We start from the raw sequence: 26,890 nt of genomic DNA on the forward strand, positions 1-26,890 counted from the left end.
GAGAAAGGTACACAAGATCTCTAAACAAGCCACATGACAACATACCTTTATTTTTGCTGTGTATTCACCTCTACCACCAAAAAGACCCAGCCCTCCAAGAAGGATGTCTGTGTCAGCACAGAAGCGGATCGCTTCAACTGAATGTGCAGAGTAGCCCCAGCCACCACCATGACCTTAAATGATAACAAGGGTACATTTTAGAGATGCCTACCAAGCACTGGCACTTTTTCCACACTAAATCCAGAAATAAGATTCATACTTTCAAATCTGTTTACAACACTGTAATCCTCCTTTGAATAGACTTTCAGTACAGACTGTGTTTCCTCTTCGGTGCTCGAGACGCCCATCTTCAAGTCCTGCATTGCAGCCAATGTGTCGAGGCATCCTGGAGTAAAGAAAAAAACGTGAAGGGCAAAAATAAAAACCTATTTAAGTGGCTGGAAATGTTCACACAAGATAGATTAACTTACCTAATATATGCAAAGCTGCATGTGATCGGGTGGTGACTGCTTTTTGTCCAGTAGGCAGGGCCAGCTCGGGGCTTAGTATGCTACACCGTAATTGCATGTCAGGGGCGGATGGAAGCCTTGAGTCGGCTATAACTGCATTATAACACCACAGCTCTCTTGTGTTTGTTTGAAACCTAGAAAAAAATGTAACATGTATGCTGAGCACAGTACTCCACTGGTGATTAGGCATAATGACAAGATTCATGAAGATATAGAGACACATTAACCCCTTAAGGACCTTGCCATTTTTCACCTTAAGGACCAAGAAATGCTTTGCAAATCTGACATGTCACTTTATTTGGTGATAACTTTAGGATGCCTCCTAAAATAGTTATTACTTTACATCCCCCCCCCCCCCCCCAAAAATTAACATTTTCAAGTAAAAATAAACAAATTAATTTTCCCCAAATAAAGTAAAAAAAAATATTGGTAAAAAATAAGGGGGGGTTATACATATTAGGTATCGCCGCGTTCATATCGACTGGCTCTATAAACATATAACATGACCTAACCCCTCAGATGAACACCGTAAAAAATAAAAAAAACTGTGCTAAAGAAATCATTTTTTTGTCACCTTACATCACAAAAAGTACAACAGCAAGCGATCAAAAAGGAGTTTGCCCACCAAAATAGTGCCAATCTAACAGTCACCTCATCCCACAAAAAATGATCCCCTACCTGAGACAATCGCCCAAAAAATAAAAAAAAATATGGCTCAGAATATGCAGACACTAAAACATTTTTTTTGTTTCAAAAATGATATTGTGTGAAACTTGCATAAATAAAAAGTATACATATTAGGTATCGCCGCGTCCGTATCAACCGGCTGTATAAATATATCACATGACCTAACCCCTCAGATGAACACCGTAAAAAAAAGAATTCAAATAAAAACTGTGCTAAATAAACAATCACAAAAAGTGTAAAAGCAAGTGATCAAAAAGTCACACGCACCCCAAAATAGTGCCAATAAAAAAGTCATTTCATCCCGCAAAAATCATACCCTACCCAAGGTAATCACCCAAAAACTGAAATAATTATGGCTCTTAGACTATGGAAACACTAAAAAACATGATTTTTTTTTTTGCTTCAAAAAAGAAATAATTGTGTAAAACTTACATAAATAAAAAAAAAAGTATACATATTAGGTATAGCCGCGTCTGTGACAACCTGGTCTTTAAAAATACCACATGATCTAACCTGTCAGATGAAATGTAAATAACAAAAATAAAAACTGTGACAAAACAGCTATTTCTTGTTATCTTGCCTCACAAAAAGTGTAATATAGAGCAACCAAAAATCATTGTACCCTAAACTAGTACCAAAAAATCTTCCACCCTATCCCGTAGTTTCTAAAATGGGGTCACATTTTGGGGGTTTCTACTCTAGGGGTGCATCAGGGGGCTTCAAATGGGACATGGTGTCAAAAAAAAAAAAAAAAAAAAAAAAAGGAAAGTCCAGCAAATTCTGCCTTCCAAAATCCATATGTCATTGCTTTCCTTCTGCGCCCTGCCGTGTGCCCATACAGCGGTTTACCACCACATATGGGGTGTTTTTGTAAACTACAGAATCAGGGCCATAAATATTGAGTCTGGTTTGGCTGTTAACCCTTGCTTTGTAACTGAAAAAAATGTAAATGGGAAATTTGCCAAAAAAGTGAGATTTTGAAATTATATTTCTTTTTTCCATGAATTCTTGTGGAACACCTAAAGGGTTAACAAAGTTTGTAAAATCAGTTTTGAATACCTTGAGTGGTGTAGTTTCTAGAATGGGGTCATTTTTGGGTGGTTTCTATTATATAAGCCTCACAAAGTGACTTCAGACCTGAACTGGTCCCTAAAAATTGGGTTTTTGAAAATTTCAGAAAAATTGCGGTTGAATGCACTAAGGCTGAATCTTAGTGCATTCTGATAATTAAGTTGCTCTCTCCCTACTGTTTTAGCTTTTGCATTGTATGGAACAATAAAGATTATTAAAAAAAAAAAAAAAAAACCCTGCTGCATCATAACCATAGAACCCGTCCGCCTGATGGAACCCGGCCGCCTCATAATCCATAGAAGCAGCCGCATCACAATAGGTGGTGCTCATGTACTGGGAGACAACTTGCCTCACCATTACTTGTTGATTGGGGAGAAGCATCAGACTTTGTCTTGAATCTCTTCTTCAATAGGATTTTATTCTTCACTTCCGAAGATTCTTAAGCGCCTGACAACACTTTCAAGGTTGGTAAAGGAACCTGTCGCTATAATGGAGCAGCAGAAAATCCCCAGAGTGATCATGTGGAGGAAACCTAGTGGCCATCGGCTGATGAGCCCCCCGCAGATGTTCCTCTGGGTCCTGTGCCTGTTTTCGTCAGTTTCCGCTCTTGGACTGTGTATCCCGGCTCTTCCCAGCTCCTCATATCCCGCCGGCTTAACTCAGATTGGACTTATTTTCCTAGGACATTTAATTCTGCACATTCTGACGGTTTCCAAGAACTGCCACAGTGCGGATGCAGTGTCCATTGATTGCCACCCAGTGAGAGAGACACAAAACATCTATCTCCCCAGAACGCTGCAAAGACGCGGGCGCAGAGGATTATTGGTGATTTCTTTTGTGTGTGTCATCACTCCAGTTCTGTTGGCCATTCTCCTGACAGTCACCTCCATGCTGGTCATATCTGAGCTCGGCCACTGGTCTACGATGTCTATGAAAACCCTGACTGGATACGTCATCTGTCTGTACATGTATCTAATGTACCAATTAGTAAAACCATGACCTGAGTATGAGACTTCAATAAACCTTTTATGTCTCGTAATTGGTGTCAGTTTCATTTGTTACAATAATACGGTTTAGGTTAATGTAGCCGTCAGGGAAAGACATGGGAGGTGGGTGACCGTCCACTGACGGGGGTAATGCTCACATGCAGGGTACTAGTATAACTGACAGGTAATTAACACTTGTATGGTCAGTAATTATACTTACACACTTTTCTATTGTCGTCTGACAATCCAGAATACTTGATACAGTATAAATCAAGGGAGAAAAGTATTAGGACTGGGGTCCAGCGCCAGGACCATGGATAGGCGAGGGTGGAAGCCACCTCACTACTCTTAACAGAGAGCGCAATCGCAGCAGCATTTGCAGCTGTTCAACCTCCTAGGCCTCGGGCCGCTAGGCCTGAAGCTTGAGGCAGTAGAATGGCACAAGAGGTCGCAGATCACGCTGTGGCCTGCATCGCAGACGGCGGTGAGGAACGAGAGTGAGGTAAGGCTAGTTTCACATCTGCGGTTTGCATTCCGGCAGACACAAACTGCTGCACGCTGCGGTTGAAGTCCGGCCAGGTGGCCGGATCTCCATGCTACAGATGTGAAAGTGGCCTATGTTTTGTGTTGGTTTGTTTTTTTTTTCATTTTTTTATTTCAATACTAAATGTCAACACTAACCATGTTATAAGGGAAAATAATACAATCTACAGAACACCGATCCCAAGCCTGAACTTCTGTGAAGAGGTTTGGGTACCAAACAGGCGCAATTTTTTCCCGCAACGCACCAGCACATTTTCCCGCAACGTCCGTGTTAAAGAGGCCTTTAGTCTTTTACCAGGGACAGGAGGAACAGGAGAACCAGCAGTGCTTATCTACAGGTAGTAAATAGGCAGTGAAAAAATGAGCCAGACAGACAGCAGCCAAGCTACATCTAGTAAGTATGTAAGTGGTGCAGCTTTTGTAGGTATAATTGGATATAAAAAATAAATCTAAAAAAAACACACAAACCATGCCTCATGTCAGTTTGGATGGCCTTGTGGTGGTAGTGCATCCTATATTTGTACGATAAACACTCCAGTAAAGGAGAAATCTAGTATTCCCCTACAGCAAACAAGCCATGCAAACGCTCTATTTTATGTCCAAGCATAACTGCTCCTACATGATATGGGAAGAAAAACACTGCTTTCCATGATATTTGTTTCTACAGGAGGAAATTTGAGAATTTCTACCTGGACCAGCGTGAAGTGTCTGTCTCACATACCTGCAAGTTAGTATTCTGTTTTTGCAGAAGTTTATTACATACATGAAACATCTGTTTATAACTCATAGGTTACAAACCTCCAAATCACATCATGGACAGGGTCCAAGCACACCCCAAAACCTTGAAGATCTTCTTGTTCGGAATCATTAAATGTAGCACAACTTCCATCAACTTTATTAATGAGAAGGCATTTGAATGGTGGAGGTTCAGACATAGAAGCTGGCACCAGACCTGTAGACAAAGATGATCTAATTCAATTCTTGGTACACAAAAATTTTTATACATCAAATGGACGGCATCCGTCACCATATAGAGTTACATCGTGTAAAAAACAAATACCAACCCTTATGTTAATGTATCTTTTTTTCCCCCTAAACGTATATGTTAAACGTAGGGCCAAAACGTGAGGTGAACCCAGCCTTATATTGACAATTATATTTGTCTTTGTGGAGTGTGAAAAGGGTTTTTGAAGTCGGAAAAACAGTCATACAGGCACCAAAAGAAAAATACACCAATCAGCCGAAACATTAAACCACTGACGTAACCTTGATTAAGGCTACTTTCACACTAGCCTTTTCGTTTTCTGCTATTACGATCAGTCATAGGGGCTCTATACCGGAAACAAAACTCTTCCGTTTAGTACCCATTCACTGTCAATAGGGACAAAACTGAACAGAACATAAAGCTCCAAAATGCATTCCGTTCCGTTTAGTTGCGTTCCAATAACTGAGAGCAAACCGCAACATGCTGTAGTTTGCTTTCCGTCCTGGAATTCGGGGATCTGGCATGACCTACAATGCAAGTCTATGGGGACGGATCAGTTTTCTCTGCCACAATAGAAAACGGATCCGTCCCCCATTGACTTTTAATGGAGTTTATGACGGATCAGTCTTGGCAATTTTAAAGATAATACAACCGGATCAGTTCATGACGGATGCATGCGGTTGTATTATCAGTAACAGAAGCATTTTTGCTGAACCCTGCCGGATCCAGCAAAAACGCTAGTGTGAAAGTAGCCTAACGCGTGACAATAGCATCTGTCAAATTAGGCTACTTTCACACTCGCATTTTTGGGTGGATCAGTCATGGATCTGCAAAAACGGATCTGTTACAATAATACAACCGCATGCATCCATCATGAACGGATCCGTTTGTATTATCTGTAACATAGTCAAGATGGATCAGTCGTGAACTCCATTGAAAGTCAATGGGAGATGGATCGGTGTTCTATTGTGCCAGAGAAAACGGATCCATCCCTATTGACTTACATTGTGGCTCTGTTTCGTCAAGCGGACAACAAAACGCTGCAAGCAGCGTTTTGGGGGGTCTGCCTCCAGAGCGGAATGGAGGCGTAACGGAGGCAAACTGATGCATTCTGAGCGGATCCTTATCCATTCAGAATGCATCAGGGCAAAACTGATCCATTTTGAACTGCTTGTGAGAGCCCATGACTTGACCTCGCAAATGGAAAGCCAAAACGCCAGTGTGAAAGTAGCCTTAGACAGCAAGTAAACAGTTCATGAAGTTGATGTGCTGGAAGAGGCAAAAACAGGAAAGTAGAGGGATAAGAACGACTAACAGAGGCTAGACGACAGGGTAGGAGCATCTTTAAAATGCCAGGTATGGTGCGGTGTTCCCAGTATGTAGTGGTTAGTACCTACCAAATGTGTTCCAAGAATGGACAAATGGTAAACTGGGAATCAATTGGCGCCAAGGCTCACTGATGCATATGGGGAGTGAATGAGAACCTTCACAGACATGGGGAGTGAAGGCAAGCTGTCTGATCCCAAAGGAGAGCAACTATAGCAAAAATTGCTGAAAACGTTACGGTTGGCAATGACAAATGTCAGAACACACAGAACATCACAGACTGGTGCGTAAGAGACCTATCAGAGAGCCCATGCCAACGCCTGTTCACCACAAGTGCCTAAGGGGATGTGAGTATCAGAACTGGACAATGGAGAAGTGGGAGAAAGTGGCCTGGTCTGATGAAGCACATTTTCTTGTACATCTTGTGGACAGTTGGGTGCATGTCGTTAACCTGGGTGAAGAGATGACACTAGGATGCACCACGGTAATGAACAAACAAGTCACTCTTCTTGCTTACCTATTATATGTCGACTTGCAAAGATTTCTGATGTAGCCAAAACATGAGAGTTTATAAGTGCTTCATCTATCCGCAGAAAGGTCTGATCTCCACTTGCACCAACCCATGTTGCTTTCCTGCCATACTTGGCACCGATGTTGGGCATAGATGCAGGCTTTGCATTCCAGTATGGCATGTCCAGGATTGGCCTTCCAAGCTGTCCTTTCTAAGAATAATAAAAGAAAGTGCAGTTTTAAAACATATACTAATATTCATTCATTAAAGGGGAATCTGTCATCAGATTTGTATAGATTAAACTGGCTGACCTGTTGCATGTTGGTTCCATGTTCATATGATGTTTTAATGTATGCAAATGAGACTATACACCTATAGGCTCCCCTTTCCCTGCAACTGCTGCGCCCTTCTCCACTTTGACAGGGTCAGGCAGTGAAAGCGTCATCACACCTGGCCCTGTCAAAGTGCAGATGCAGAGAGAGCAGAGCCTCTAGGTGTAATGGCAACGCCCCCGTTGGTCCTAGAGGCCCAATTGCATATATTAAAACATCATTTTTAATAGGAGGCAGGGCAGACCGGTGTGGAGCAGGCAACTATAAATCTCCTGTTTTGGGTGCCAAGCTGCAGGTACTTGTTAAAACATCATTTACACAGTGTGAAAACTAAAAAATATATACGGCAAAATGTATGCCAACTGATGGCATTTGTAAGGCTGATCAGGATCCTGATCAGTCAGAAAAATACATTGAAATGCCGGGTCCGTTTTTCCGGTGTCATCCGGAAAAACGGATCCAGCATTTAATTTTTTTCATGCACAGACCAGAAGGACAGATCCGGCACTAATACATTCCTATGGAAAAAAAATGCCGGATCCGACATTCAGGCAAGTCTTCAGTTTTTTTGGCCGGAGATAAAACCGTAGCATGCTGCGGTTTAATCTTTGTCCTGATCAGTCAAAGACTGAGCTGAAGACATCCTGATGCATCCTGAACGGATTACTCTTCATTCAGAATGCATGGGGATAAAACTGATCAGTTCTTTTCTGGTATAGAGCCCCTGTGACGGAACTCTATGCTGGAAAAGAAAACCGCTAGTGTGAAAGTACCCTAAGGAAGTATTTAGGCTATGCCCATGCAGGTTAAATGGAGCACAAAAATATGTAACAAATTTACAGGTCTACATTCTCATATTATGGAAGCTGGTGAGAGTGGGATTTGCTACTTTATTTTTATTTTTTTTGGGGGGGGGGGGGGGGGGGGGGTGTTTGCCAGTCCATCAGGATCAAAAGGAATTAAAGCAAATATATCTTACAACTGTCAGATGTGCTTCATACAGAGATAAGGATTCCATTTTGTCATCAAAAATGTCCTCATACTTGTACCATGACACACATTATAACATCAGTGCAATAGAGAACGTAGGTTTTTGTTTCAGGCACTTACAGAGAAACTCCCAAAAGTGAAAACCTGCCCGTCCATTAATAGAACTGCAGTGTGATTGCTCCCCGCCGTGACTTGCGTGCTGGGTCCTGGCAGCGCTTGTACCAATGTTGGACATCCCCTAAAAGAGCAACGGCTATTTCAGAGACTGCAATATCACTGCAAATATATTTTTACAGAAGAGTATATTACATTAAAAGGCATTAACACTCCTTATCCTATCTAGTGAATATTATATACTTATCAGGAACAAGCTGAAGGAGAGATCCGTTTCATACATTACAAGTGATTTGTGTATCATTCATCTTCCAGAGCACAATTTATGACCCATCTCCACTTACACTTGGAGAAACCCTAAACCTTACACACGGCACATTTTCAACTTTCCTGCTGTATGGGATCACAATGCAAAAACAACAGTGTTTCTCCATCGCACTTATTTATGAAGAATAAGACTAAGTTCACATATGCGGCCAAAAGCAGGAACAGAAAAACAGAATAGCCGGACCTTGCATTTGCAATATACCAGTGGTGCCCAATGGAGGCCCCTCAGTCAGGTTTCCATTATGGATCCGGACATTTAGCCAGACAAAACATTGCATTGCAGTTGTAAAACATTTTATGGAAAAGTTCTCGTAAGACCAAAAGGAGAAAAAAAATAAAAAAATAAAAAAATAAAACCCTTTAAACAAAACTACTATGTAACCCATCAAAAGGATGTTCAATGTTCTGTTCACACTAGTTTCAACGTTATTCCCATCCACCACTTATCAAGGGGGTAAAAGTTCCCAATAGTGGTCATAATTATTTGAATGTTTTTTTATTGCCGTCATCAGTTACCTCCTGCATGCTAACTGCCAGAGTATAAAATAATCAAAAGGTCAGCGCTGAAATTGAAAACTTTACACCATGTATTGAGTTATACCAAGCCGATTAGAAGAGGACTATTCTTCAGTATATTAAAGGGGTATTCTAGTTAAAAGTAGTTATCACTTTGAACAAAGCTGCAGCGTGCATGCCCGACCACCGCTCCATTCAAATTCCTCCTAGGCTTGTGGCTGGGAAAGGACTAGGGTGGGGTTCCCTATTCTAGTAATCAGTGGGGGGGTCCCATTGGTCACCCCCCTCCCACAGATTCTCTTAAAGGGTTTATCCAGGAATTTGATGCTGTCGAGTTATCTTCAGGATCCCTAGCTGATCAGCTTATTGAGGCCACTATGCTCACCAGAGCTCCGATGAGTGCTACAGTTATGTGATCAATATCAAGTTCCAGGATTACCCCTTTGACCTAGTCAGACATCTCTCAGTTTCCAGAAAAAGTTATAATCTGCAGCTAAAACTATACCATTTAAAAAAAAACGTCAGATACGTTGCTCAAAAATGTGTTGCACTTACCTACAACTGACATCACCATGTCCCAGCTGCCCATGTTGACCGTAGCCAAAAGTATAAACATCACCATTTTCCATTAGTACCACTAGAAGAAGAAAAAAAAAAGGAGCAAAGAAAGGAAATTAAATCACATATATACTACTATTGGGGTCACTCTAAAATCTGCATATAAAACCAAGAACTTACCTGTCAAAAGCCACAAAGTACTGAAATAACAGCTGTCAAGTAGTTTATAAAACGGATATTAAAACTGCTGAAATTATGTAAATGTAAAAATGTGTGTAAATAATGATTAATGATTAAAGGGGTTGGACACTTTCTGGCTATTAGTGACCAATGTGTACAGAAGAGGATTATATGGCACTTACTAATATAGCCTTTGTTGAAATACTGCACCGCTTTCTATATTTCATAAGGTATGCTCCTTGTTTGCCAAGTCTTTTGTGCTGTCTACACAGAGGTCCTGTCCATCAGGTGGCCACTGATGGAGGGTCTTGTGACCAGGCAATCACCTCCATGCGATGTCTCCTGTGCAACATGGTACATCTGCTCTAAACTCCCAACAGAACAAGTGCATATGGCAGGTGTACTGTATTTGAAAGGAGGAGGAAACAGCTTACAAACACATTGGTCAACAAAAAGTGACCAACCCCTTTAGTCATTACATAATAAAAGTTTCTGTACATTTCTAATATACTTTTGGAGATTTCAAAAAATGGACACGCCTATGGCAACTGTACCTATTGTGTAATTTACCATATTCATGATCTCTGCTACATTTCTTTGAAAGGTACTATTCTGGTTGCACCATAATTACATACTGAATTTCTCTTAGATTACGCAACATAATTTTTCAACTGGAATCGTATTTTGAAAAGTTGGTCCCACGTCTAGATGGTTATTAGAGTTATGTCCCTTTGAAAACCCACCCAATATGTCCACCATTGGCCTGCAGAACCGTAGGAATCACTTGGCTGCCATTGTAGTGCGCATGTGTCCACCAGCATCAGATACATTAAGTGGAAGTTATTAAAAGGATTTAAAAGAACACCAGGAGGCGCCATAAGCGTGTAACAGCAATTTCTAGTGCACTATTTATTTTTTTACGATTCCAAGGCAATTTTATTATTATTTTTTTTTATGTGCATTTTACTACAACCAAACCTAGTTCCAAACAGCCTGGAATCTAAGCTAATGTTTACCTACTGATTCCTTGTAGCAAACTACAGGCCAGGGAGGAGATTTGAGCAGTTAACGAATTATGCTCAGAGAAAGTTCTAGATACAATTTGGAAATCAATTAGGAACATTGCCTCAAATTGTTTTTAGTAGTGTGTGTATGAGACCCACTAAAATGTCATCCATCTTGCTGCAAATGAGTTTGGCTGCGGAGTTCTTTCCTGCAAATCTGGACAGAATGGTGGAGTTGCAAGCATGGATGTCAATGTCCCCTATAATCAAGTGAAGAGACCTAGGAGGTGGAGGCCATACACATTTCTTTATACAACTCTCCTTACCTCAGGTGTCCAAGTAATTAGCCCCTCACTACGTTAGTCTATGGAAAAGTGTTTTAGGTGGGTGGATCCTTTTTAGGCCTACATTTCCTTAATATTTTAACATAACAAATACATCCCTTTAAAAAAGAAAAAACGTTCAATGCGCTGACAAGATATTTAAAGAGTACATAGGATTTCATGTGACTTTTCAGAGTAAGCAGTCATGTTTGTACATGACAAATAATACAACTGACTATTCTATGATTTAGAGGAGGGATGGCCAACCTGAGGCTCTCCAGCTGTTGTAAAACTACAACTCCCATCATGCCCGGATAGTCTACAGCTATCAGCCTACAGCAGGGCAAGGTGGGAGTTGTAGTTTTACAACAGCTGGAGAGCCACAGGCTGGCTATGCCCGATTTAGGCTGGGTTCACACCTGAGCGTTTTACAGCGCGTTCCTACGCGCTGTAAAACGCTCAACAAGGAGAAACCAATGCTTCCCTATCGGCATGGTTCTCACCTGGGCGTTTTACAGCGCTTGTCTCTGTATGCGCGATTGCAAACGTCAGTACAATCACGCATACAGAGCGCTCCATCGCGAACGCTCAGGTCTGAACCCAGCGTTAGAGCTTGGATAACAGCGAGAAATACAGGATCTCTAATACCGCCAGTTCACACCTGAGCTAGTAGTGGGGCACCAGTTACTATGATGTCTCCCATATAAGCACACAGAGAAAATGAAATACTTCTCCCCCATCTCCATGCAGCACACCCACTGAAGTAACTGCAACATGGAAGACATACACGCAGTACTGAGCAGTTTAGATGTGAATCCAACACTGGGAGGAGATAGAAAACTTACTAAATGCTGCTGCAGCAGCATCTGTATGTGTCTGCCTCTCTACAGCTTCCCTCCTTCCTACGACTCTGTAGACTTCTATGTAAGACTGCTGCTAACCAATCTTCACTTAAATGGATTCTCCAAGATTTGGATACTGATGGCGTATCCCCAGGATAGGTCATTAATATTAGATAAGCGGCTGTTTGAAATGGCTGCGGCGTTCCATGAGCACTTAAGCCTCTTCCCAGGCCAGCGACATCACCGTAAAATCTGTTACATGACCTAGGTGCAGGTGAATGGGTCTGAGCTGCAAAGCCAAACAACGGTTATCAAATGGATGGGGCTGTGCTTGGTGAGCCATGAAGAGGTCACAGTTTCTTCAAACAGTTAATCGTGGGGATGCCGGGAGTCTGACCCCCACCAATCTCATATTGATAAACCCAATATGGAAGAGCCCTTTTAAGACTCATTTTAGCAGTGAACTACGTAAGCAAAAAGGGCACATTTTCTGTACTAGGATATGTTACAACTTTCTAATGTTTGCTTGTACAACTGATCTATGGGACAAAGTTAAAATCAAGTTACTCTTAAAATTCTGGGTATACCAGACAAACCTCTACACAATGTCAGATTTGTACATTTTTTACCAGCATCAAAATGACAAGAATGGAGCCAATACCTGAATGATGGAACCCACAGCTGACTTGAACAGCCCGAAGCTCACTATCAAAGCGAACTGTTCCAGGAGGATAAGTAGTGATTTTGCTGGCATCTTTCTCCCCTGGTTCTCTGCCTTCATCTGCAACAAATACAGATAACCACCATAAGAAAACCTGCAGAAGATGCAGAACTTTAAAGAGGTCTCCCACACAGTACTAATGTTCCAAATAACCCTGGATAGAAAGTTGCACATTTAGGTGGAAATGAGATGGGTCCAAACAGGTTAATAAGCACCATCTGTAAACTCTCAGTCCTGTGCATAGAGGACACTCAAAGTAAATTAAACGCAATAAATGTACACAAAGTAACCATCTTCTGACGCAATATAATGGCAATTCATATTGGGAAATAGACTAAATATTTAGAGAAAATGCAAACCAACCATTTCTACTGCTCCAAAGCATGTAAATGAAAAAAATTCAGAGTATTTGAACATTTTTTAATAAACTTGTCTAATGCTACTTTCACATTTGCTTTGTTGTTTTCCGGTATTGAGATCCAGCAGCGGATCTCAATACCGAAAAAAAACACTTCCGTTTAGTCCTCATGCATTTTGAATGGAAAGAGATCCGTTCAGGATGCATCAGGCTGTCTTCCTTCCAGCAGCATTCCATTTTGCGACTGGACCAAGCTGCGGTTTTGTGTCTGGTCATAAAAACGGGAAAAGACAGATCCAGCACTGAAAACAATGCAATGGTGTCTGACCCGTTTTCTTAGGAGCTAAAAAAAATCTGTCACCCATTGACTTTCAATGTCTTTCGTGACGGATCTGTTTTTCCCCCCCCGTTTTGATTTGACACAACAGCATCCTAACGCGGATGCATCCTGATGTGCGAAATCATAACGGATCCGTTTAATTCCGGTATTGAGCTCTTCTGCTGGATCTCAGTACCGGAATTAACAACGCAAGTGTGAAAAGTAGCCGAAGGCCTAGTTACTCTTTCAACATATCGCTCTATTTTGGACTCCTATGCTCTATGGATAGAGACTAAAAAGAGACTTATTTTGGTCTTGAGTCATGTGTGGCCCTCTATTTTCTGCAACCGAAAGGGTTTAGAAGATGTTTTCAGATGAACTGTTATTAGCGTTATCTCCACACATGGCAGATTTATTTTCAGAATTTTCTACAACCCCCCCATTCTTCTAATTGTGGATGGAACAGGAAGGTGTGGAATTGGCTTTTAGTCACAGACATTTCTACAACAAATATGCCTGCTCGGACATGTGTAATCCAGACTGGCGATAACAGACCACGATGAAAACATGGGGTCACTTCTATTTACTCTAACGAGAGCTGAGCATTGGAGTTAAGTCATTTTAGGAAAACGCCTTGGTCAGTCCAAGTTAGTGAACCGGAGTTTTTATCACGGTCTTTATCACCAATTTATACGGTCCTGAGATAGGGCATCATAAACAACTGGTTTACTCCTTGCCTTCTCAGGGCTGTAACTTTTTTATTTTCTAGTTCCCTTAGCTGTATGAGGGCTTGTATTTTATGGAACAAGTAGTACTTTGTAAGGGCACCATTTAAAGGGGTTATCTGGGTTCAGTGCTGAACCCGGACATATCCCAATTTTCATCCAGTTAGCCCCTCTGATATAAGCATCGAAGCATGCTCTACCTCGCCCTGTGCTGTATCGCGCAAGGCAAGGACTTTGTTGTTTATGTTTTAACACCGCTAAGCGAAGGCTTCCGCCTAGCAATGTTGCTGGTGATGTCGCCAGCACTGATGGTTTTACAGGCTAGGGTGGCGCTAAAGCCCTCCCATGACGTCACCGGATCTCCAAAAAGGCCTCTTTTTTGCATTCTCCAAAAGAATGCAGCATATGCGAGATTAAATATAGTGCTAGGGAGCATTGTTACCTGCAGGCCTCCATAGGAATATACCTGTGGTAGGCATCGCAGCCTACAGAAGGCTCCAGCATACCACCACCAATGAATGGCTTCCCCATTTTTTGCATGGGGGAACCATTTGAGGCCCGAAAGTGCATATGAGGGGTTAAATGTCTGAGATCTGCATTATTGCCATTCTCAGACATTAGTGCTGGGTGTCTGCTGCTGTTTAAAACAGAAATGCAGCATTAGCTGGGTTTTTAAGCCCCAGACATCCAGCGTACATGTACAGCAGCAGTCTTGCAAGTGTTAAAAAGCTTTTTTTTTGTTTTTAATTTGTTTTTTATTTCACACTGGTGCAATAAAAAAAAAAAAAAAAAAAAGAGGACGGCAGATTTACTAAATTCACCAGAAGGCTAAACAGGGTGGTTTGTAAGAATTTCTGACATTTGATGGATCTTTAAACTGCCTGGTCTAAGTTGATGCTGGATACAAGGCAGGATAAGCAAATCTGCCTCACTTATTGAAAACCGGGCACATTTTAAAACCAATTTTCAGCCCTGCAAAAAATTAATACAAATATATAAAAAGACAAACTAAAAATTAATTGAATTGTGTTTACAACAGCTAGCTCTATAAAAATACAGCCTTCCACAAGAAGACAATTTCCAGCTTACAGATGAGAGCAGCACCTACAAAAGGAGAGGAGTGTGAAAAAGTAAAATGAAAGAAGGGAAAAGGGACAAAAGTAATAATTATATTGAAGTATGAATAAGAATTATATTGAAGTAAGCTTATACTACTGTTAAAATAGGAAAATGTTGAATTAAACATTACTATTTTATTGATGTATACTTGTAAAACATTCCAGAAATAAGCACTGCATTGTTTGACAGCTGTCTAATGGCACAATATTTTTTGTCCCGTTTGTTATGGCACAACCAAGTATCCCCATACTATGCTGCTCTCAACCCCTTAATACCTAATATGATGTACATGTACCACATTATGTGCCTGCAATTGTATGGAGCGGGTGGCTGCTGTAAGCTGGCGGGTGCTGGCTGTATTATACAGCAGGCACCCAGCTGCAATGACAGGGAATGGCGATCTGTGGAGTCAGGCAGAGAGATGCGGCTCCCTTTGCCTTCCAAACGGAGCGCTGCCGTGAAATCGCTGGCTCTAATCAGTTACCATGCCAGCCTGGATGCTTCTGAAGAGTACAGGCCTGCCATGGTAAAGTATTCCGCGTTCAAATGTCTTTTCAAAATATTAAAAAATTTCCTGGGCAGTGAACGCCATAACAGAAAAACAAGATTTCAACGTGATTCGCCATTTTTTTGTCACCTTGACCAAACAAAAATTTATAAACAGCGATAAAAAGTCGTACATCCCAACAAAAATTGTCCCATTAACCCCTTAAGGAGCCTGGGATTTTCCAGTTTAGCATTTTTGTTTTTCACTCCCCGCCTTCCCATAGTTCTAACTTTTTAATTTTTTCATTCACATAGCCTTATAAGGGCTCATTTGCAGGACAAGTTGTACTTTCTAATGGCACCATTTACGGTTGCACACAATGTAGTAGGAAGCGGAAAAAAAATTCTGAATGAGGAATTGGGGGGGGGAAAAAGCAATTCAGATTTTTTAGAAAGTTCTTTTTTTTTTACACTGTACACTATGCGGTAAAATTGACCCGTTGCCTTCATTCTCCAGGTCAGTACAGTTACAACGATACCACACTTTTATAATTTCTCTTGCGTTTTAATACTGGAAAAAATTTTTTTTTTAAACCTTTGAGGGAAAAAATAAATACATTTTCTAACCATATTCTGACCCCTATAACTTTTTTGTACTGATGTGTACGGGGCTGTGCGAGGGCTCATTTTTTGCAGGACAATCGGTTCTTTTCAGTGATAACAATTTGAAGTGTGTACAACTTTTTGATCACTTTTTATATAATTTTTTTAAATTATTGGGTAGTTGAAGTGACAAAAAAAATGGCAAATTGGCAGTTTTTATTTTTTTCCCTGTTAAGCCATTTGCCGTACGCCATTAATATTGTTATATTTTAGGTTAATTTCACACTGGCGTTTTGGCTTTCAGTTTGAGAAATCCGTTTAGGGCTTATACAAGCGGTTCAAAACGGATCAGTTTAGCCCTAATGCACTCCGAATGGAAAAGGATCTGCTCAGAATGCATCAGTTTGCCTCCGTTCCACCTCCATTACGCTTTGGAGGCGGACACAAACGCTGCTTGCAGCTTTTTGGTGTCCGTCTGACGAAACTGAGCCTTAGGCTACTTTCACACTCGCGTTTTTTGTGTGGTTCAGTCATGGATCTGCACAGACGCATCCGTTCAGATAATACAACCGACTGCTTCCGTTCAGAACGGATCAGTTTGTATGATCTTTAACACCGTTCTAGCAGTCAGAATATGGTGATGCAAAGAAAATTCAACAAAATAAAAACCATAAGTTTGTTATCGAGATAATCGTATTGAGTTGCAGAATAAGGGCGTCATGTCTTTTTTAGCACACACTGAATGCCGTAATGTCAAAACCCTAAAAACCTTGGCGGAATTGTGGGTCGTTTAAAAATGTTATCCCTCAATTATTTTCCCCGTTTTCCAATACAAGCCGAGGCAAATTAAATGGTGGCATTAAACAATGCAACTTGTCCCGCAAAAAATAAGTCCTCACATGGCTATGCGAACAGAAAAATAAAAAAGCTATGGCTATTGGAACGTCGGGAGGAAAAAAAAAAATGCAAAATTAAAAATAAGCCTGGCCTTTCAGAGGTTAAAAGCGACTGTTTGGTGGACCAAAGACAAGCTAAGGCCCTCAGTGCACCTACGTGCTGTCCATCTGCAGAGTAAGCCCTTCCTTTCCCATGTTGACACACAAGGCCAGGCATCTGAACACTCCTGTTGCCTGCCTCTGAAATCTTGAGCATGTGGTGCGTGCAAAGTACTGCAACTTGTGAGGAACTGTAGTATGCATGCGCGAGATCACGGTGCCATACCACAGCAGTATGCAAACGCCTGGTCTTGTCAATCAACATAGGAAAGGATCATCATCCAGCCTGAGCCTTTGTGATAACTCTGGTGCATGTCTAGACAGCCTTAGTTTACGCCGTCTACAGGATTAGTAAATCTGCACCAGTGTCAATTCTCGGAGGAAGGGAGTCATCCCCAGAGATTCACGTCTGTGTGTGGACCCTATTATTGGATGTTCTCTATTTGCTGGTTCTGGAATGCCTGCATTTAAATTGAGTCCTCCAGAGCGTGTCCAATTCCGTATATAGATTTCTCACTTTTTAAAAAGACATGCCCATCAGCCAATTACTAACCGAGTCCTGTCACTGCTGTTTCTATATAACGTATTGATTTGTAGCGCATTTCTATCTGGGGCCCTGTATTTCCTTATATTTTATTATTTATGGGGCACAAGATTAGCACTTAAAGAACTGCTCTTCTTTCGTTTAATCTTAATTTATCTTTATAGGACTACCGAGATCTAAACCCCAAGCATTGACAATGTGAAATGGTATTGTAAGAGATCGTCTCTTTTCAGGGGGTCACACTCACAGATATCTTCGCAGACACAGTTATATAATGTCTAAACTCTTGCTTTATTTCAGACACTTAGCTTCAACTTATTTTGTGTGGATGTCACACGTGATAACAAACCCTTGCCCGGCTAGGCTCTAACTAAAGACATAAAATATATCCCTGACTCACCTAGAGAGCCCTGTTCACACGTGGAACACAACGTGGCTTTCCACAGCCATACAGTCCAGCCACCTCCAGGCTGTGACACCAATACCTTTTAGGGGGATTGTGGCCCAGTAGTCCTCCCGACTCTGGCCTCGTGATCCTCGTTTCACAGGAGTCACCGGATCCCAAAAAGTTCAGGCTATCGCCTAGCCTCGTGGCCAACCCAGCTGAGACCAGTCACTCTAGGATCACACACACCTTCCCCTGACCGACATACTGGGAGGCGCTTTATGCTGGCCTGATTATAGCAGGCCTCACCTGCGATCACCTCAGGTAGAAGGGAATACCCACTGCAAAATACATTATGCACATGGTCGACATCCTTGTTCTGCGGACCGCAAAACAAAAACGGTCATGTGCATGAGCCCTAACAGTCAAGCATACACTAATGGATGGTTTTCAAGTGCTTGCCTGTATATGGGTTACTTTGTAGCTGACTTTTGTGTATATTGCATTTATGTGAAGACACAGATTTACATGTTGGATGGAGACCATGAGACTATGCTTATGTATAACATTGCACGCTAACCAGTAACGCCTGACTATGTAAACTGCACAGGTCAAATTAATTTTCTCTTTTTTTTTGAACGAAAATATTTCTGAATTGCTGCTGATTTCTGGTGTGCACATGATACTGAGGATACTGGTGGTGAGCACTGACGGCATATTCCCCGGTGCATGGAGAATGGGTGCGGCTGTAATGATTTCCTTCTCTCCATCATCAGCGAGGAATGAAAGCTCAAGAACAATGACTCTGCTGTTGCTATGACAATAGTAGGTATGAAGTACAAAACCTTCTCTACAATCCATGCTCCCGGCCACGCTAAATGCACGGGAGCATTTTCATTTCTAACATAATTATCGGACACAAATGTACACACTCGTCTATTAAGGCAATGTTTAGCAGCAATAACTCAATATGTTTCTATTACAAAACCTGTTACCTAAAGAGAATAGAAAACAATCTGAAGAGAAAAGAAGAAAATAAATTTCACACAGAAAACGACTAAGATGAGCCATTTGGTTAATATATGTAGAGAGAAATACTGCTAACTCTCTAAAGGTGTTGTCCACTTTAGGCTACATCATCAATAGGTGAGGAGATCCACCCTGCAGACCAGCACTGCTCCTAATGAAGTGAACCAGTGGCCAACTGCATCTACTACATACTACAGGGTTGTTCCAGCACCGGACCTACTCTTGAACAGCTGATTGACCACTAATCAGATATCGAAGGAGTGGATTACTCCTGTAATGTATCCAAATAAAGAAACCAGGCATGTCCACTCATTGGGGTGAACACTTGCATAATATTCAGTCACTATCGCCATGGGTCTTCAAAACCTGCGCTCCATGTCTCAAATACAGTACAAAAGTAATTTAAAAGGGATTGTCTCACTCCAGCAAATAGCATTTATTATGTAGAGAAAGTGAATACAAGGCACTTTCTAATGTATTATTATCCATAGCTCTTCCTTTGCGGGCTGGATTCCTTTTTCCATCACATTATGCACTGATCGTTTCTGCGGTTACGACCACACTGCAATCCATCAGCGGTGGCCATGTTTGCATAATATAAGAAATAGCATAGTGTGCAAAAACCAACACTACTGCTGGATTGCAGTGTGGTCGTAACAACGGAAACGAGCAGTGTATAATGTGACGGAAAAAGTAATCCAGCCAGGATAGGAGGCAATATGGATAATAACAATACATTAGTAAGTGTCTTGTATTAACTTCCTCTACATAATAAATGCTATTTTGTTAAGTGAGACAACCCCTTTAACATTGGGTTCCCCTAGAAAATGTTCCTAATACAGCTAGTAAAGAGAAACTGCCAGCTCTCTGCAGTGATTTATTGCTTTTTATATTATGCAAATGAAGTACTTTGAGCGCAGAGAGGCCAGTGTAGGTCTTGACGCTACTGCTATGCCCCTAGGTGCTCCGTACACTCCCCCCTCCCCTTTAATTAACAGGGCTAATAGCCAGTCTAATGATGCCTGTGCTGGGACTAATGTTTTTTCCAGGCGTTAAACTTAGGCCTCATGCACACGACCGTTGTGTGCATCCGTGGCCGTTGTGCAGTTTTCAGTTTTTTTTCGCGGACCCATTGACTTTCAATGGGTCCGTGTAAAAATCGGAAAATGCACCGTTTTGCAGCCGAGACCGTGATCCGTGTTTCCTGTCCGTCCAAAAAATATGACCTGTCCTATTTTTTTGACAAACGGTTCACGGACCCATTCAAGTCAATGGGTCCGTGAAAGAACACGGATGCACACAAGATTGGCATCCGTGTCCGTGATCTGTGGCCGTAGGTTACTTTCATACAGACAGATCCTAAGATCCGTCTGCATAAAAGCTTTTTCAGAGGTGAGTTTTCACTTCGTGAAAACTCAGATCCGACAGTATATTCTAACAGAGGCGTTCCCATGGTGATGGGGACGCTTCAGGTTAGAATATACTGAAAAACTGTGTATATGACTGCCCCCTGCTGCCTGGCAGGTGCTGCCTGGCAGGTGCTGCCAGGCAGCAGGGGGCAGACCCCCCCCCCCCCCCCGTTTTTAACTCATTGGTGGCCAGTGGGCCCCCCCTCCCTCCCCTGTAGTTAACTCATTGGTGTCCAGTGGGCCCCCCCCCCCCCTTCCCTCCCCTGTAGATAACTCGTTGGTGGCCAGTGGGCCCTCTCCCCTCCCTCCCCCTCCTAATTAAAATCGCCCCCCCTATCATTGGTGGCAGTGGAGAGTACCGATCGGAGTCCCAGTGTAATCGCTGGGGCCCCGATCGGTAACCATGGCAACCGGGAGACTACTGCAGTCCTGGTTGCCATGGTTACTTAGCAATTTGTAGAAGCTTCATACTTACCTGCGAGCAGCGATGTTTGTGACCGGCCGGGAGCTCCTCCTACTGGTAAGTGACAGGTCTGTGCTATAGGCAATGCGCCGCACAGACCTTTCACTTACCAGTAGGAGGAGCTCCCGGCCGGTCACAGACATCGCAGCTAAGTATGAAGCTTCTACAAATTGCTAAGCAACCATGGCAACCGGGACTGCAGTAGCGTCCCGGTTGCCATGGTTACCGATCGGAGCCCCAGCGATTACACTGGGACTCCGATCGGTACTCTCTACTGCCACCAATGATAGGGGGGGCGAATTTAATTAGAAGGGGGAGGGAGGGGAGAGAGCCCACTGGCCACCAACGAGTTATCTACAGGGGAGGGAGGGGGGGCCCACTGGACACCAATGAGTTAAAAACTATTCTAACCTGGGTTTTCTCCAATCCGATGGTATATTTTAACTTGAAGTGTCCCCATCACCATGGGAACGCCTCTGTGTTAGAATATACTGTCGGATCCGAGTTTCACGATGTAGCTCATATCTGACAGTATATTCTAACAGAGGCGTTCCCATGGTGATGGGGACACTTCAAGTTAAAATATACCATCGGATTGGAGAAAACTCCAATCCGATGGTATAAAAGAACTCCAGACTTTACATTGAAAGTCAATGGGGACGGATACGTTTGAAATGGCACCATATTGTGTCAACGTCAAACGGATCCGTCCTCATTGACTTGCATTGTAATTCAGGACGGATCCGTTTGGCTCCGCACGGCCAGGCGGACACCAAAACGACTTTTTTTTCATGTCCGTGGATCCTCCAAAAATCAAGGGAGACCCACGGACGAAAAAACGGTCACGGATCATGGACCTATGGACCCCGTTTTTGCGGACCGTGAAAAAAAAAAACTGTTGTGTGCATCACAAAATCATGCCCTCCCCTAGGAATGCATGATTTCGCTAATGCTCTATGTCCTATATTTGCATGCTTGCAATCAATGGCGGCAGTAGAGAGAGTACTTACCTTGTGATCCTCCTGGCAGCTGCACTCCTCTCCTGTGTGGGAAGCCACCATAATGTCAGTTCACCCACGGGCGAAGTGCTGGGGGCTCACCCAGGAGAGGAGCAGTAGCGGTGTTCCAAGAGCTACGTCGCTGCCCAGTTTGCATAAAATATAAAAAAATAATTTACCACTGCAGCAGCTGATAAACTTTAGCCATAGGACAGAATGACAGATATCAATTTAATCAGCATGATCAAACCCACCAGAAAATATGCCTGGTTTAATAGGGTTGATCATGGTGAAAGACTCCTTAAGGGGGAATGCATTTTCTTATAACGGTTGTGCTGTTCCTCCCATGAACAAACTGACAACTAGGTGTCATCACTCTAGACGAAGGGGCACATCCCCATACACTCTGATGCCGTCTTACTCCGTGCTGACAGTGTCAAAGTGTGTAAGGACATGCTCAACTGACTACAAAAATCTAATAAAAGAATTTACTAAAATGGACATGTCATGAGACAGACAGGTTCTCTTTAAAGGGATTGTTCAGCTTTTAGTTCTTGATGACCTATCCCATGTACTGTGACCGTGAAGTATGCCGACGAGGCCACTGCACAGTGGACAGAGCCTTCTTGTTACAGTTTCATCCACTGTTGTGTTGCTGGTGTATAGGTGGGGGGTGCCTTGTGTCAGACCCCACCAATCTTATACTGCTGACCTCCAGACCATACATCATTAATATGTAAAAGCTGGACAACAACTTTAAATGACCAGCATTACATTACAGCAAATTCTTGCTTTTATTTCACCAATTCTATCTTTTTGTAATTGCAAGTAGTGTCTGTAGGATGGCTATACAGCAGTTTTTAGGATGTGACAGATCCATCATGTGTGAACATACCTCAGGTCTATTAAACCGTGATGTTGTTGCTACACATAATCAAATCCATCGTAACATAACATTTATTAGCATTCCATACAAAAAGAAGTTCCTAATCCTGAGACCCCAAAACTGTACAGCTTATTAGTCAAATCTACCAAGAATAGTTTTAAAAAGGGATAGGAGGACACAGATGAGAATAGACTTCTTTAAGAGGAGGGACAATTGGTGAGACATTCACCCCAGTGGAAAGATCAAGGTGCAAGAATGAATGTGTGAGCTCAAGACAGGACTGGGGCTTTAACATTTTCCTCTCTAGTGCGAAAGGAAGACTAAATACCTTTTTTCTTGTCCCGCTTATGCTTTAGTTGTGCTGGTAGAGCTCTTAGTCTGGCTAGAGCCTGCTCTCGATGGTTCATTAAATTAGGACCAGGAAATACAAAAGGGCCTGAGGAGAGACATTTTGCACATGCATGGGAAAACTCACAAAATGGAAACAAATTATAAAAGGAAAATAAAACAAAAATGGACAGCAATGCAAGTAGAATAATCTGTGTACGTCCATGGATTAATGCACTACCTAAACTGTTATAATCATGTGACCATATAAGCGTTGATTCCTGGAGAACAGATTCAAATTTAGAGCATCTTATCCTAATATGTCCCCAAGAGGTCATCAATAGGTCTATAGTGAAATATTTGCAGGGAAAATAATGCATCCTATATAACACAAGTATACAGGTGTCAAAATATATCAAAATGTGAAAAGGTACAAAAATCTGAAATGTCAAAAAATTCCATTACAAAAAGGTAGATGCAAGTCAAAATAAGACCGGAAAACACATTATGCCAACTGATACCACAAAAACTGTGGTACCAGTCTCCATTATATTATTTATATAGACTATAAAATTCAAGGCACTACACATTTTCAACCACAAGAAAATGGAGTAACAAAGAAAAGTAATAATAATAAAAAAAAAAAAAAAAAAAAAAAGTGAATGATAAAGGACATAGACCAATAAAGTATGACAAGGAAGGGGAGGGAGAAAAGAGCAAATTACAAATACCAGTCCTAGAGCACATAAATTACAGAAAGAATCCGTATTTATGCACCTAAATAAAGGTCCACTATGGTTAAAGCCACAGCTACGGCTTAAAATAAAAAAAAAAAACATGAAAACGGTCCCTTCACCAGAACCTATTCTAATGGGACAACTCCTGTAACGTGTGCCTAGGACTCGCCTGGTTTTTCATTTGGCACCTGCTTCAGTCAATCAGCTCTGATTTCTCAAAATCAGCGCTGGGTCTTCGGGGCATATCTCACCGACTGCTGGTTTGGTCCATATTTTGTCAAGCCCCAATCAGGAGTGCACGAAAGAACAAAAACAAACATCTGGGTGCAAAATGTGGAACCGATCTGTACTGTATGGAATAGGCCTAAGGCAGCAAACAGACAAGCAGCGATCCCATAGGGTTGAGGAGACTATAGAAACATTACCTTGTTATAGTTTTCTGTTAATGTGCTGAACAGAAAAAGCAGTTTGATCCAATATGTTAACGGTCTATTCAGTGCACCAAGCTCCAGTCACTCGGTGCAACCTTTGTCCCTCCCTGTGTCCGAAGCTCCTCCTTTCTCTAGAGGTCGACAGGACCAGGTATTTGTCTGACCCTGTAATCTCGTGCAACACAATATCTGTGCACGTTGCAGGAAAAAAAAAAAGATGCTGCAAACAAAATTGTGGCATACGTCACAGGCGTGAGATGAAGACGGGACTCCGACGTCTGGCCCCGTCAAACCAGGAAGGAAAAAGGAGCTTCATGGACACAGGGAGGGAAAAAGCATTTCAAAGCTAGAGTTTGGTATAGTCTATTTAACCTCTATTATGATTAGTTTAATACTCAAAAACCTGTTTTCAGATTTCTTTTAAAGAGGCTCTGTCACCCAGATCAACCCTACCATACCAGGCATATAGCCTGGTAGGGTTAATTCAGCTGAGTAAAACGATATCTATTTTATGTCCGTCGGTATTACGGTTCCAGAGAAATTATGCAAGTTAGCCATTCGAGTATCAGGAAGCAGACTTATGCGGTTTGAGAACCGCTCCAGCGATGCCCCTGGTGCTCGACTATGACGCCCCTCTTCTGAGTTGCCTGCGCTGCCACTTCCGGGTGCAGTGACAAAGGTAGTGGGCACGCATGGGATACAGTGCTAGACCAGAGAGGCCTAGCGCTGTCAATCTAATGGAAAGAGGGTCATGATTAAAAGCAGAGGGGGCTTCACAGTCGAGCACCAAGGCGTCTAGAGTGGTGCTCAAACCACAAGCCTTCCTCCTGGTGCTCAAATGGCTCATATTAATAATTTTAAAAGTTCATAATTCTCTGGAACCGCAGTACCGACAGACATAAGGTATAATTTCACTCAGCTGGGTCAACCCTATCAGAATTTACGTCTGGTAGGATAGGGTTGATCCGGATGACAGTGCCTCTAGAATGTACAGATTCAGTATAGATCGACATTACATAACTCTAAACATAACCACAAGAGAAAAACACCAATTTTAATTCTGGACAGTCACTGAAGCCTCTTCTCAGAGACCTCCAAAAATGTTAAAAAATAAAAATAAAAAAAAGTGACAAGCGAGCAGTTAGCTACTGAGTGCCTTGGTGTCAGAGAGCAGTAAAAGGTATTATTTTACTACTCCATAACACTACTTCTAAGGACATGGGTACATATACAATTTATACTACATGCACACGACCGTATGTGTTTTGCGGTCCGCAAATTGTGGATACACAAAAAAAATTAAAAAAAACAACATTCCATATTACATCAGTTTTTTTTTTTTTTGAGGATCAGATTTTTTTTTTTGCGGATCCATTGTAATAATGCCTATCCTTGTCCACAAACTAGAAAAAAAATAGGACATGCACTATTTTTTTTGCGGAGCAGCAGAACGGACATACTGATGCAGACCGCACACGATGAAATGAATAGGTCCGCATCCCATCCACAAAAAAAAAACGGACACGGAAACAAACAACGTTCGTGTGCATGTAGACTTATCCACATTATTTTACTACTAAATCACACAGGCTTAGGTGCTCATTACAGCTTTACTCTTGTTCTCCTTCATTAAAGAACAGAAGTCAAATTCTATTAATGTACAGCGAGCTGCATGATGGTCGGCATACTGATAAAAGGCAATTCATAATTCTGTTTTTATACAGAAACCACTGAAAATTGTCACTTAAAAGGGAACCTGTCATGTGTTTATCACCCCATGAACAAACTAGCCCTTATTAGAATGACTAATTTTCAATAGTATATTCCTTCCCCTTTTTCTCACATTAGTAATGTAGTACCTGTGCCTTCCTCGTTATTCATTTTCTCGCCAATTATTAAAATGAAAGAATGATATCACAAATCACACCAGCTCTTTTATTATTATTTTTTTATTGTGGCTCCGAAGTCTCGTTTCAAATCCTGCGCACAGTAACGCCACTCTCCCGGCCTTCTTTCTTATACAACGCGCATGCGCCAGTTATTAGAAGCTTCAAATTGTTGCTTAGTGACACCAAATAACTACCGCTTCTACTGGTTCCCGGAAGTGAGGATAGACCGCGCCAGTATCTCCCCGACCCATGCGCAGTTTACTTTATGTTTGAATGGGAGTCATTACACTAGTCAGACAGCGCACATGCGTGGGATTTTGAGCATCTGAACAAGTGAATAGGGGAGTGGCTACAGTGCTGAATAGAAAAAACGCTGGACTCAAATCAAAGTTATGCTCCTCACTGGACTCAAATCAGCTCATTATTATGTGGCACGTGGCTTCTTTACCCTAATCAGTTGTCACACTACTAAGTAAATAAATCTAAGGCAATTTTTAAGTTAATAATTGTATATAATGAGTTATATTATAATCAAATACCCACATGACAGGTTTCCTTTAAGTAACATCCTTTACCTTACATCTTTCTACAATGGTGTGTGTGTGTAATAAATATATAAATATATATATAAATATATATATATATACACATACCATATTCTA

The 26,890-nt window shown here is 41.8% G+C and overlaps 1 protein-coding gene across 13 annotated transcripts in view; it reads right to left on the minus strand.

Moving 5' to 3' along the window:
* The window catches only part of MYCBP2 (MYC binding protein 2), a 256,943-nt gene that overhangs the window by 141,811 nt on the left and 88,242 nt on the right, over window positions 1-26,890 (minus strand). For 10 of the 13 annotated variants that reach the window (XM_044284706.1, XM_044284705.1, XM_044284716.1 and 7 more), the window contains exons 19-27: window positions 23,173-23,280; window positions 12,466-12,585; window positions 9,453-9,534; window positions 8,061-8,178; window positions 6,625-6,829; window positions 4,595-4,748; window positions 471-643; window positions 260-385; window positions 46-173 (exon numbers count right to left, since the gene is read on the minus strand). In XM_044284706.1, the coding sequence (XP_044140641.1) occupies window positions 46-173; window positions 260-385; window positions 471-643; window positions 4,595-4,748; window positions 6,625-6,829; window positions 8,061-8,178; window positions 9,453-9,534; window positions 12,466-12,585; window positions 23,173-23,280 (1,214 nt within the window). The remainder of the gene's footprint in view (window positions 1-45; window positions 174-259; window positions 386-470; window positions 644-4,594; window positions 4,749-6,624; window positions 6,830-8,060; window positions 8,179-9,452; window positions 9,535-12,465; window positions 12,586-23,172; window positions 23,281-26,890) is intronic. The other 3 variants (XM_044284710.1, XM_044284709.1, XM_044284708.1) reach the window with 1 other exon arrangement.

The sequence above is a fragment of the Bufo gargarizans genome, chromosome 3 (genome assembly GCF_014858855.1).
Source record: "Bufo gargarizans isolate SCDJY-AF-19 chromosome 3, ASM1485885v1, whole genome shotgun sequence".
Taxonomy (NCBI): domain Eukaryota; kingdom Metazoa; phylum Chordata; class Amphibia; order Anura; family Bufonidae; genus Bufo; species Bufo gargarizans.